Raw genomic sequence first — 13,881 nt, 5'->3', positions numbered from 1 at the left:
GTGCACCCATGACCAGCTCGGAAACCAGATTGCATAGCGGAGAAGGTACTGTGGGATTCGAAATGGTCGGTGATCTGTTTTGTTCACTTGGCTTTCGATGTTTAGGCTACTGATATTTTCTTAATTGACCGCGCATCTTACAGACCGTGCGTCTTGGTGGTTTGGGTATTTTATTTGTCAAAAATACACTTACTGTGTTCCAACGCACATGCTTTTTGTTTCATAGTTGTAACAAAGGCATCAAACCTTTTTACATGCTGTATATCCTACAGTAACAAAGTAAGTAAAATGTCATGTTCTTTCAAATATTTAGATTTAACATTCTGTTACCTAAGGCCTATATAAACACAACCAAATGACATTGGCACGAAGGGGGGGGGGGGGGGGGTCCAACTTCATGCCGCTTTGAGGATGAAATGCTCAACGTTTTTGTGTTTTGTGTTATATGATATTTGTCTCAAAGCGCTGCTAGAGTGTAAAATACACATATTTAGGAAGAGTCAGGGACAGGTGGATTCAAGGTTTTTATTGAAATTAAGCTTTTGACGGTTCTAATGTTAAATGCTTACTAAAAATGGAGGGCAAATGTATCTTTGTCACATGAACCATATTGCTTATAGTAAATTACAATGGATAAAGAGCTATTGCTCCTTTTATATTTATTTAACCTTTATTTAACTAGTCAGTTAAGAACAAATTCTTAAATCTAAGTTAAATTCAAAGTTAAATTAAAATTCTTCCATTGGTCGTTCCCCACCCAGAAGACCTCCCTGTAATGGAGTCTCTTAGCAGTTATTACAAAATAAACCAAAACAAAATAACAGAAAAAATGTCAGACCTTTACAGTTTAGTTAGCAGACCTGGGTAAGTCGGGGTGGGTAATGAAGAAAAAACCCTGAAAAAGTCAATATAACAACAGATATGCAAGCCTAAACAGTCAAATAGGATACTGTAGCTGTAGGTGCACAATAGGCCCAGCATCATCCGGGTTAGGGGAGGGTTTGGTCGTGGTAGGCCGTCATTGTCAAATAAGAATTTGTTCTTAACTGACTTACCCATTTTTTAAACCTTTATTTAAACTAGGTATGTTTCCCCTGGGCCCTGCTTTTTGTTACACATCCATGGGCTTATCAACACTAAAGATAACAATTATATAATTAATATAACGTTCCTTTATGAAAAACAATGCTAATGCTATTCTCTTGGAATTTGAAAGGCCAAAATGTTCCTAATAAACGTTCCAGCTGTCTCCATATCCTAGCAAGAACCATATTGATATAGTAATGCTCCAAGAAACACACCTGCTCCATAAGGACGCACATAGAATGCGGAACCATTTGTAGAAACTGGCTGCTTTTTCATAAGCCCCAAACCAAACGAAAGGTGTAATCATAATTATACATAAACTCAATCACCATCTTGGGTTAAGGCGAAGACCAAGAAGGCAGAATCACTATCCTTAAATGTATCCATAATGTAAAGAAAATGACCTTTTACTAGTGTGTACACTCCGAATTCATATCATTTTGATTCTCTGAACAGCATATTGTTAGAATTAACTGAATTTAATCTGGTTATTGGGAAAGACATGAATGCCATTTTGGACATGCGAGACAAATCGAATAAGACCAACTGCATTCCACACGCAACCAAGGCTCTCCAGCATATACTCTCTGATTACAACCTCATTCATGCATGGCGAACACATAATCCTAAAGCAAAAGAGTACACTTTCAACTCAAACATTCTCACAAATTAATTTCATACTATTTGTTACAACTCTATTTTCTTTGATCAAGAAAATAGAAATTCGACATACTGGATGACCACCACGTTTACTACTGCCAACTTCAAATCTTGGATATCTACTATTCTCTGCCTTGTTTAAATGTTTTTTTTTAATCAGATCCTAGCCTTTTAGAGGTGTTCCAGAGGATTGCAAACAACCCTGTTATTTACATCCTATTTTGGACTCAAAGTATCAATGTATGGTTCATACATACATAATAAAACATCTGCAGTCCTCTCCCAAAGGTGAAAGGCACAGAATCCGTACATTTTTACCTGGCATCATTTAGTGCACGAGACACTCGCTCGTTCATGTCATGTAGCCTAGTGAGGCATGTGCTAAAATACATTGAATAAAGCTATCAAATACACGCATCGTAAGTTAGATCTATTTGACCTTGTCATTTTTTTCATTTCACTCTTTCAATAGGCTAAATTTATCTGAGAATCAAGCACAAAATGTGTGCAAAAAAATTGCATTTTAGCCAGACAAATACATTAGAAGACAATTGTCAAACCGATCAGAAACACTATGCTCACAATCTGTATCTCCTAAATGGTGTCGCTGGTGTATTTAGTTAGAATTCTGGAATAGATTGCGCAATAGCCTAGGGTTTTTACTGGGCGTGAATCTCAACACAACAAAGATAACTTTGATGTGCTTGAGAAATGTATACTTCCAAATTTCACCCACTTTTCAGATGAAAATACATCACCCTACCTTTCTGTTGTTTCAACCATCCATATCATATAATTCCATGCCATTTGTCCTTATAGACGTACACACAGGTATTCCATGATATGTGTTAATTATCCATCACTGCAGTTAATTGCCAGCGATCATCATTCATCACGTATGCAAATGCAATATATAATCATTACACTACTTTCAAGGAGTCGGGCAATTGATGCAAACATGTAAGTAGGCATTAACTTTTCCATTATATGAAATTCATTCTCACAATCGCTTGCTTGCCTGTACAACAAGGGATTAGCCAGCCACAACCAAACTTTGAGAGACAATGTTGATTGGCAGGTGGAATGATGTTCCAATGATGTTGCAAGGTAAAAGACCAAATAGTTAAAAAGTATAAGATTGATGGTGTTCTTAATTTTGTCTCTGAGCTCTACAGACAATTCCTTCAACCTCATGGCTTGGTTTTTGCTCTGACGTACATTGTCAACTGTGGGACCTTATACAGTGCATTTGGAAGGTATTCAGAACCCTTGACTTTGGCTGGGCCACTCAAGGACATTCACCCACTTGTCCCAAATCCACTCCTGCGTTGTCTAGGCTGTGTGCTTAGGGTCGCAGTCCTGTTGTGAGGTCCTGAGCACTCTGGAGCAGGTTTTCATCAAGGATCTCTCCATTCATCTTTCCCTCGATCCTTACTAGTCTCTCAGTCCCCGCTGCTGATAAACATCCCCACAGCATGATCCTGCCACCACTATTCATTCCAAAGAGTTCAATCTTGTTTCTCATGGTCTGAGAGTCCTTTAGGTGCCTTTTGGCAAACTCTAAGCGGGCTGTTGTGCCTTTTACTGTGGAGTGGCTTCTGTCTGGCCACTACCAGTGGTGGAAAAAGTACCCAATTTTCAGACTTGAGTAAAGAAGTATTTGCTTTTAAATATACTTTAGTATCAAAAGTAAATGCAATTGCGAAAATATACTTTTAAAAGTAAAATGATAAATTATTTCCAATTGCTTATATTAACCGAACTGCACAATTAGTTTGTTTTTGTTAATTTATGGATAGCTAGGGGAACATTCCAACACGAAGACATAATTTGCAAACGAAGCATATGTGTTTAGTGAATCCGCAAGATCAGAGGCAGTAGGGACAAAATAACGTAACAAAATGTGGAATAAGTCAAGGGGTCTGAATACTTTCCGAAGGCACTGCATACTTAGGATATTGTTTTTCAACAGGAAACGTAAAAAAATAGCTGGATTGTGTCTTTAATGTCAGACCGGGCAAGACTGAACGTGCATTATAAAGAAAGGAAAAGCTGCACACTAGTAGATCCGATGCTGCACACTAGTAGATCCGATGCATTAATCTATTCAACAATGTTATGACAGCTAAACTGTCTTAATCGGGGTGCATAGATCCCCAAATTTATATTAGTGTATTTATTTTTACGTAACGTAGATTCTGTTTGTAATGAAAAGCGCTATATAAAATGAATGTATTATTGTTATAATGCTAGCACAGTTTGGGAACGGGAGTTAAAATGAGTGAAAACTAGCACTTGAGAACTGACTAAATCAGTCTTTTAACCATCTGAGGGACTGGTCTGCATCATCCCAGGGACCGTGGTCACAGACCAGAGGTTGAGAAACACTGGTCTACGTGGAGGAAAACTGCTAGATAAACAGCCCTCTGCTAAAATAAGGCTGAGGGAGAGAGTGGGAGCGTAATGCTATTTATATCTATCTCTGTTTGCATGGTCTGAAGGAGATGTACACCTACCTGGCACAGGAGCTGAAAAGGCTTGCTGCGGCTCATGGGGAGAGACTGCTGCACACCCCACACAACCCCATATCACTGGGTAAGATACAGCGCACACCACCCCATATCACTGGGTAAGATACAGCGCACACCACCCCATATCACTGGGCAACATACAGCGCACACCACCCCATATCACTGGGCAACATACAGCGCACACAACCCCATATCACTGGGCAAGATACAGCGCACACAACCCCATATCACTGGGCAAGATACAGCGCACACAACCCCATATCACTGGGCAACATACAGCGCACACAACCCCATATCACTGGGCAAGATACAGCGCACACAACCCCATATCACTGGGCAAGATACAGCGCACACAACCCCATATCACTGGGCAAGATACAGCGCACACAACCCCATATCACTGGGCAAGATACAGCGCACACAACCCCACGCCCCTGGGCAAGATACAGCGCACACAACCCCACGCCCCTGGGCAAGATAGAGCGCACACAACCCCACAGCACTGGGCAAGATACAGCGCACACAACCCCACAGCACTGGGCAAGATACAGCGCACACAACCCCACAGCACTGGGCAAGATACAGCGCACACAACCCCACAGCACTGGGCAAGATACAGCGCACACAACCCCACAGCACTGGGCAAGATACAGCGCACACAACCCCACAGCACTGGGCAAGATACAGCGCACACAACCCCACAGCACTGGGCAAGATACAGCGCACACAACCCCACAGCACTGGGCAAGATACAGCGCACACAACCCCACAGCACTGGGCAAGATACAGCGCACACAACCCCATAGCACTGGGCAAGATACAGCGCACACAACCCCACAGCACTGGGCAAGATACAGCGCACACAACCCCACAGCACTGGGCAAGATACAGCGCACACAACCCCATAGCACTGGGCAAGATACAGCGCACACAACCCCATAGCACTGGGCAAGATACAGCGCACACAACCCCATAGCACTGGGCAAGATACAGCGCACACAACCCCATAGCACTGGGCAAGATACAGCGCACACAACCCCATAGCACTGGGCAAGATACAGCGCACACAACCCCATAGCACTGGGCAAGATACAGCGCACACAACCCCATAGCACTGGGCAAGATACAGCGCACACAACCCCATAGCACTGGGCAAGATACAGCGCACACAACCCCATAGCACTGGGCAAGATACAGCGCACACAACCCCATAGCACTGGGCAAGATACAGCGCACACAACCCCATAGCACTGGGCAAGATACAGCGCACACAACCCCATAGCACTGGGCAAGATACAGCGCACACAACCCCATAGCACTGGGCAAGATACAGCGCACACAACCCCATAGCACTGGGCAAGATACAGCGCACACAACCCCATAGCACTGGGCAAGATACAGCGCACACAACCCCATAGCACTGGGCAAGATACAGCGCACACAACCCCATAGCACTGGGCAAGATACAGCGCACACAACCCCATAGCACTGGGCAAGATACAGCGCACACAACCCCATAGCACTGGGCAAGATACAGCGCACACAACCCCATAGCACTGGGCAAGATACAGCGCACACAACCCCATAGCACTGGGCAAGATACAGCGCACACAACCCCATAGCACTGGGCAAGATACAGCGCACACAACCCCATAGCACTGGGCAAGATACAGCGCACACAACCCCATAGCACTGGGCAAGATACAGCGCACACAACCCCATAGCACTGGGCAAGATAGAGCGCACACAACCCCATAGCACTGGGCAAGATAGAGCGCACACAACCCCATAGCACTGGGCAAGATACAGCGCACACAACCCCATAGCACTGGGCAAGATACAGCGCACACAACCCCATAGCACTGGGCAAGATACAGCGCACACAACCCCATAGCACTGGGCAAGATACAGCGCACACAACCCCATAGCACTGGGCAAGATACAGCGCACACAACCCCATAGCACTGGGCAAGATACAGCGCACACAACCCCATAGCACTGGGCAAGATACAGCGCACACAACCCCATAGCACTGGGCAAGATACAGCGCACACAACCCCATAGCACTGGGCAAGATACAGCGCACACAACCCCATAGCACTGGGCAAGATACAGCGCACACAACCCCATAGCACTGGGCAAGATACAGCGCACACAACCCCATAGCACTGGGCAAGATACAGCGCACACAACCCCATAGCACTGGGCAAAATACAGCGCACACAACCCCATAGCACTGGGCAAGATACAGCGCACACAACCCCATAGCACTGGGCAAGATACAGCGCACACAACCCCATAGCACTGGGCAAGATACAGCGCACACAACCCCATAGCACTGGGCAAGATACAGCGCACACAACCCCATAGCACTGGGCAAGATACAGCGCACACAACCCCATAGCACTGGGCAAGATACAGCGCACACAACCCCATAGCACTGGGCAAGATACAGCGCACACAACCCCATAGCACTGGGCAAGATACAGCGCACACAACCCCATAGCACTGGGCAAGATACAGCGCACACAACCCCATAGCACTGGGCAAGATACAGCGCACACAACCCCATAGCACTGGGCAAGATACAGCGCACACAACCCCATAGCACTGGGCAAGATACAGCGCACACAACCCCACAGCACTGGGCAAGATACAGCGCACACAACCCCACAGCACTGGGCAAGATACAGCGCACACAACCCCACAGCACTGGGCAAGATACAGCGCACACAACCCCACAGCACTGGGCAAGATACAGCGCACACAACCCCACAGCACTGGGCAAGATACAGCGCACACAACCCCACAGCACTGGGCAAGATACAGCGCACACAACCCCACAGCACTGGGCAAGATACAGCGCACACAACCCCACAGCACTGGGCAAGATACAGCGCACACAACCCCACAGCACTGGGCAAGATACAGCGCACACAACCCCACAGCACTGGGCAAGATACAGCGCACACAACCCCACAGCACTGGGCAAGATACAGCGCACACAACCCCACAGCACTGGGCAAGATACAGCGCACACAACCCCACAGCACTGGGCAAGATACAGCGCACACAACCCCACAGCACTGGGCAAGATACAGCGCACACAACCCCACAGCACTGGGCAAGATACAGCGCACACAACCCCACAGCACTGGGCAAGATACAGCGCACACAACCCCACAGCACTGGGCAAGATACAGCGCACACAACCCCACAGCACTGGGCAAGATACAGCGCACACAACCCCACAGCACTGGGCAAGATACAGCGCACACAACCCCACAGCACTGGGCAAGATACAGCGCACACAACCCCATAGCACTGGGCAAGATGCCTCTTACACAACCCTTATCACAGCCCTAAATTACTGGATCTGAGGTATTGCAATTCTTAATTCAGAGTAAAGTTGCTTTCACATTACATAATATTCGCCTGAAATTTAGTGTTCGTACGATATTCTTAGTTTGGGGCATCCTATGAGAATATTGGAGCAAAATTTGTGTGGTGTGAAAGTTTCTATGAATGCTGTCTACGTCCGAAATCTAAACATGCTTGATTGACCCCAATGCAAATTTTGTTCTACATTACAACTTAGTCTGTAGAGTGACAGGTAATATATTTCAAAATGTGTATTAGTAGCTATTTTCTCTCCATAGTCAGTCCTTGTAAGCTTGCAACTAATCTAAAGCTTTAACAAGCTAGCGTATGCATGTCACAGCGCTTTTCTGCTCGACACATGCTGGGTGAATATTGCTTCTATGTCTGTAAAATTGGGGACTTATGACAAAGTAAAATATGTACATTTCGAATTCCAATGTTGTGCTGACCTTTTGTCTGTGCATGTTTTCATGTAGCAATGTCTCTGGATGGCCTCCAGACACAGAGCGACAAGTCTGTGACTGAACTGGGCTCCATGCTGTTCACCAGGCAGGTGTCGGGGGCCAGGTAATTATTTAACTAGGCAAATTCTTATTTACAGTGATGTCCTACCCCGGCCAAACCCTAACCGGGGTGACGCTGGGCCAATTGTGTGCCGCCCTATGGGACTCGCAATCACGGCCGGTTGTGATACAGCCTGGAATCGAACTAGGGTCTGTAGTCTGTAGCGCCTCTAGCACTGACATGCAGTGCCTTAGACCGCTGTGCCAAACGGAAAGTATTTTTCCCCAGCTCAGTGGAGACCAGTGGGACAATTTAGTATTTGAGTTGAGGTAGTGGGGGGAGTCTCTGAAGAACCTCTTTGTATACAAAAAGTAGCCAGTGCTGGGACCTTCTGGTAGTCAGAGACTCCCAGCCAACAGAACTATACAAAATGCAGTGATGTGTAAGAAAATTGTCCCCAGTGATAAAACACAGTGCTGAGTGATAGACTTAAGTTTAAAGGTTTTAAAACAGATTATATCACCATAATCAAGTACTGGGAGAAGCATTGCTTGAACAATCTTCCTTCTACTTTCCAAAGTGAGGCAGGATTTATTTCTATAAAAGAAACCAATCTTAATTCTCTGCTTTTTTTGTCAGATTTTCAATGTGTTTTTTAAAAGAGAGTTTATCGTAAATCCAATTACCGAAGTACTTATAATGGAGAACTTACTCAATTTGGGCTCCCTTTAATGTGCAAATACACATGTCCTCAGTGTCAATATTACAAGACCTAGAGACAACATGAATGTGGTTTTATTAGGATTTAGAACTAGTTTAAGATTAGAATGCGATTTAAAAAATAAATAAAAACAATTGAGTCAAAACCATGATGGTCATGAATGGCCTGCTGTACTGAGTGGACACAGGAGTAAATAACTATCATCCGCATAGAGATTAATGTTACAGGTTTTAACAGATAGACTAATATTATTTATATAAATAGCGAAGAGCCCAAAATCAACCCCTGCGGCACACCTTTAGTAATATTGAGGAAACTGCATTTGATACCATCAGTAAGCACACATTGTGTCCTGTCCATTAGATTGTTTTTGAACCAATTGCAAGATGTCTGATCTAGGCCTATTTCAGACAACCATTGAACAAGTATGAAATGGTCAACTTTATCAAACGCCTTTGACAGGTCAATAAATAAGGCTGCACAATGATTTTTATGGTTGAAGTAATATAGCACATAATTTAAGACAAGTGTAGCTGCTGAAACAGTGCTAAACCCAGATTGGTGCTCATTAAGAATAGAATGAGAAGGTTAAAAAGTTATAAGCTGAGAGTTGGCAAGGCAAGATAGCGAGGGAAATTGGACGGTAGTTATCCAAGTCAGAAGTATCTTTGTGTAGGGGGAGGACTTGCCGTTTTCCAGACTTTGTCAAGTTTAAAATACAACATACAAAATTAATATAAATAACAAGTACTGGTAGATAGAACAGTCCAAATAAACCAAGACAACAGCCATATTTGTAAATTAATAAAGAAAATACAATCCTCAACATTTCTCTTACTAATGTCTTGAAGTGATCAAAAAACACTTGGGAGTCTGATTTTAGGGTATTTTTGAATACATTCCAGTTATGGGCATGTAAAAACTAAAAGCCTGTTTACCTAGGTCAGTAGGGACAAAAGGGTTAAAAAAAAAATGCCATTCATGGGCGCGAGTGAGGTATTTATTCTGTATGTCATGAGCGATGTGAGGTAGTATGGTAGTGTCTGCAGGAGAGCTTTGTAAAATATATCCTGGTTTACAGAGGGGGCAGAAGAGTGAAGCACAGTGTCATCAGCATAAAATTGTTGCTTACAGTTCTTCATTAAGGAACCAATATCGGTAATATATAACGTGAACAGAACTGTCCCTAAAATGGACCCCTGAGGAACACCTTTTGTGGCCTCTAGGAATAGTGAAGTTTCAAAGGTTATTAGTCATATGGAGTGTGCATGGTATACATGCAAGTTCCTTCTTGACAATGCAACAACAATAAGATATAATGAAATAATATAAGAATACAAACATAAAGTAAATGGCAGCAACTATACATTAAGATCTATCCGTAAGGTAGTTATTTGTACCATGCACATGCATTTCGATCAAGTCCACTACAGGACAATCTACGCAGTAAAATCCACAGTACAATTATGTTTTCGTTTTTTTTATCTAAAGAGCATTCAGTAACATTATCAACAAAGAAAGCAGCTGAGATGGTACTATGTCCCTGTCTGAAACCTGATTGATACAGTTGATGTCGGAAGTTTAGATGCACCTTAGCCAAATACATTTAAACTCCGTTTTTCACAATTCATGATATTTAATCCTAGTAAAAATGCCCTACCATAACTTTGGAAGTATGCTTGGAAGACCCATTTACGACCAAGCTTTAACTTCCTGACTGATGTCTTGAGATGTTTCCTCAATATATCCACATCATTTTCTCCCTCATGATTCCATTTATTTTGTGAAGTGCACCAGACCCTCCTGCAACAAAGCACCCCCACATGATGCTGCCACCCTCGTGCTTCACGGTTGGGATGGTGGTCTTCGGCTTGCAAGCCTCCCCCTTTTTCCTCTAAACACAACGATGGTCATTATGGCCAAACAGTTCTATTTTTGTTTCTTCAGACCAGAGAACATTTCTCCAAAAAGTACAATATTTTTCCCCATATGCAGCTGCAAACCATAGTCTGGCTTTTTTTTATGGCGGTTTTGGAGCAGTGGTTTCTTCCTTGCTGAGCGGACTTTCAGGTTATGTCGATATAGGACTCGTTTTACTGTGGATATAGATACTTTTGTACCTGTTTCCTCCAGCATCTTCACAAGGTCCTTTGCTGTTGTTCTGGGATTGATTTGCACTTTTTGCACCAAAGTACGTTCATCTCTAGGAGACAGAACGCGTCTCTTTCCTGAGTGGTATGACGGCTGCGTGGTCCCATGGTGTTTATACTTGCGTACTATTGTTTGTACATATGTACGTGGTACCTTCAGGCGTTTGTAAATTGCTCCCAAGGATGAACCAGACTTGTGGAGATCTACAATTATTTTTCTGAGGTCTTGGCTGATTTCTTTTGATTTTCCCATGATGTCAAGCAAAGAGGCAATGAGTTTGAAGGTAGGCCTTGAAATACATTCACAGGTACACCTACAATTGACTCAAATTATGTCAATTAGCCTATCAGAAGCTTCTAAAGCCATGACATCATTTTCTGGAATTTTCCAAGACGTTTAAAGGCACAGTCAACTTAGTGTATGTAAACTTCTGACCCACTGGAATTGTGATACAGTGAATTATAAATCAAATAATCTGTGTCTAAACAATTGCTGGAAAAATTACTTCTGTCATGCACAAAGTAGATGTCCTATCCGACTTGCCAAAACTATAGTTTGTTAAGAAGAAATTTGTGGAGTGGTGACGTTGGAGTAATTTAAACAAGTATATGTAAACTTCCAACTTCAACTGTATGTGTTTAGAATACAGTTCCTGGATAAGGAGGAATTAAGTTGAGTTTATCAAGAGTACATTCAATTGCAACTTTTCATGCATTTTCTTTTTTCTTCTGGTCCCACCTAATAGTTTGTGATGAAGCAAGGAAGACAAAAGGAAGGTGGACATGTTTTTAAACATCCTCATAAATGATTAATTTGGTCTTTCAGCTGTGATGTTTTTTTTCTTCCAAGTGTCAAAGCATCTTCTCCTGTTACCACAGGGTTTCCCCCTATTTTCCTGGAAGTGAACACATTCATTTTCAATGTTTCAAAGAAATGAATCTCTCATACAATAATTGTATAGCCTAGTACAGCTGAAATAACATTTTCCCCTTTTCAGAAATTAATTAGCTTTGCATGTTTGTTCAAATAGGAAGCAATTTTGTAGTATGGGATAAATTTGCTATCTCTTTCTCTTTTGTGGGCGTTTCTTCCAAGCAGCTTTTTAAACTTGCTTGTTTCAAGACGATTGCTGCATGCAGAAGGTGTGGTAATGGTAATATCTGTTTTCAGGGTGGTTGCCCTTGGTAACAAACAGATGGTGAGCGGTCACATGTTCTGTGGCTTCATGTCCCACTCGGAGGCGTACCCACACCCCTATCTCAACGCTGCCTCGGCTGTTGGCATCACACGGAATGACGTGACACTGTGCATCAAAAGACTGGACAAGTGCCTGAAGAGCCTCAAGAAGGAAAGCAGTGCAATAAGTGGGTTACCAGTGCCTCTCACAGGCCTGGAGGACCATGCTGGAGAGTGAATAAAAAGATGTAGGGACTTTTTCAGATAGTAACATTTTATGCCTAGTGAAAATCTTCAAACCCCTTGCTTTCAGTTGTCACATTTTGCTGCCTTAAATTTGAATCTTAAGAAGGATTACAATTACAGAAATCTTCTCAAATTAATAAAAAAAACAAAGATTTATTAATTGCATAGGTCTTCACACCTCTTGCTGTGGCATATCTGAGTAAGTTCAGGAGGAAATAAATGTGACACCTGTGGTGTGAAGACACTGTATATGAGCATAAACCTGAAATAAAGATTGTTGGTCCATGGAAGTATAGGTCTTCTAAAATGTCACCATTATTATTAACACATGACAATACTGCATTCCAGCGGCACTGTGGAAAACAAGTTCTGTGTGACTAATGCTATTTGCTTGTACAGATTTACACTGATAAGTTATCCAATGTTTGTATGAATTGGTTGTATTCATTGAAGACACCACTGATCATAAGGACATTGAGGCAATAGTGTGGTCTATATACAGTACCTTCAGAAAGTATTCACACCCCTTGACTTTTTCCACATTATCTTGTTACAGCATGAATTTAAAATGGATGTACATTTTTTGTCACTGGTCTACACACAACACCCCATAATGTCAAAGTGGAATCATGTTTTTAGACATTTTTTTACAAATGTAATAAAAAATGAAAGGGTTGAGCCAATAAGTTTAACCCCTTTGTTAGGGCAAGCCTAAATACTTACCCAGAAAGACTCACAGCTGTAATCGCTGCCAAAAGTGATTGTAACATATCGACTCAGGTGTGAATACTTACGCTAAATAACCAAAAATATGTGGATACCTGCTTGTCGAACATCTCATTCCAAAATCATGGGCATTAATATGGAGTTGGTCCCCCTTTTCTGCTATAACAGCCTGCACTTTTCTGGGAAGACTTTCCACTAGATGTTGGAACATTGCTGAAGGGACTTGCTTCCATTCAGCCACGAGCATTAGTGAGGTCGGGCACTGATGTTGAATGATTAGGCCTGGCTCGCAGTGGGCATTCCAATTCCTTCCGTAGGTGTTCAATGGGGTTGAGGTCAAGGTTTTGTGCAGGCCAGTCAAGTTCTTCCAAACTGATCTAGACAAACCATTTATGTATGGACCTTGCTTTGTGCACGGGGTCATTGTCATGCTGAAACAGGAAAGGGCCTTCCCCAAACTGTTGCCACAAAGTTGGAAGCACAGAATCATCTAGAATGTCATTGTATGCTGTAGCATTAAGATTTCCCTTCACTGGAACTAAGAGACCTAGCCCGAACCATGAAAAACAGCCCCAGACCATTATTCCTCCACCAAACTTTACAGTTGGCACTTGCATTGGGGCAGGCAGTGTTCTCCTGGCTTCCACCAAACCCAGATTCATCAGTCAGACTGCCAGACGGAGAAGCTTGATTCATCAC

At 43.1% G+C, this 13,881-nt stretch overlaps 1 protein-coding gene across 2 annotated transcripts in view; it reads left to right on the top strand.

Moving 5' to 3' along the window:
* sepsecs (Sep (O-phosphoserine) tRNA:Sec (selenocysteine) tRNA synthase) overlaps positions 1-12,746 on the top strand; it is a 40,361-nt gene extending 27,615 nt beyond the window's left edge. The window contains exons 10-13 of one of the 2 annotated variants that reach the window (XM_055938582.1): positions 4,248-4,341; positions 8,135-8,225; positions 11,780-11,810; positions 12,205-12,274. In XM_055938582.1, coding sequence (XP_055794557.1) covers positions 4,248-4,341; positions 8,135-8,225; positions 11,780-11,786 — 192 coding nt within the window. In that variant the 3' untranslated portion in view covers positions 11,787-11,810; positions 12,205-12,274. Of the gene's footprint in view, positions 1-4,247; positions 4,342-8,134; positions 8,226-11,779; positions 11,811-12,204 lie in introns of both variants that reach the window. The other variant, XM_055938581.1, reaches the window with a different exon arrangement.
* Positions 12,747-13,881: the final 1,135 nt, after the last annotated feature.

The sequence above is a fragment of the Salvelinus fontinalis genome, chromosome 11 (assembly GCF_029448725.1).
Source record: "Salvelinus fontinalis isolate EN_2023a chromosome 11, ASM2944872v1, whole genome shotgun sequence".
NCBI classification, from domain to species: domain Eukaryota; kingdom Metazoa; phylum Chordata; class Actinopteri; order Salmoniformes; family Salmonidae; genus Salvelinus; species Salvelinus fontinalis.
This window is presented reverse-complemented; position numbering and strand designations above follow the sequence as displayed.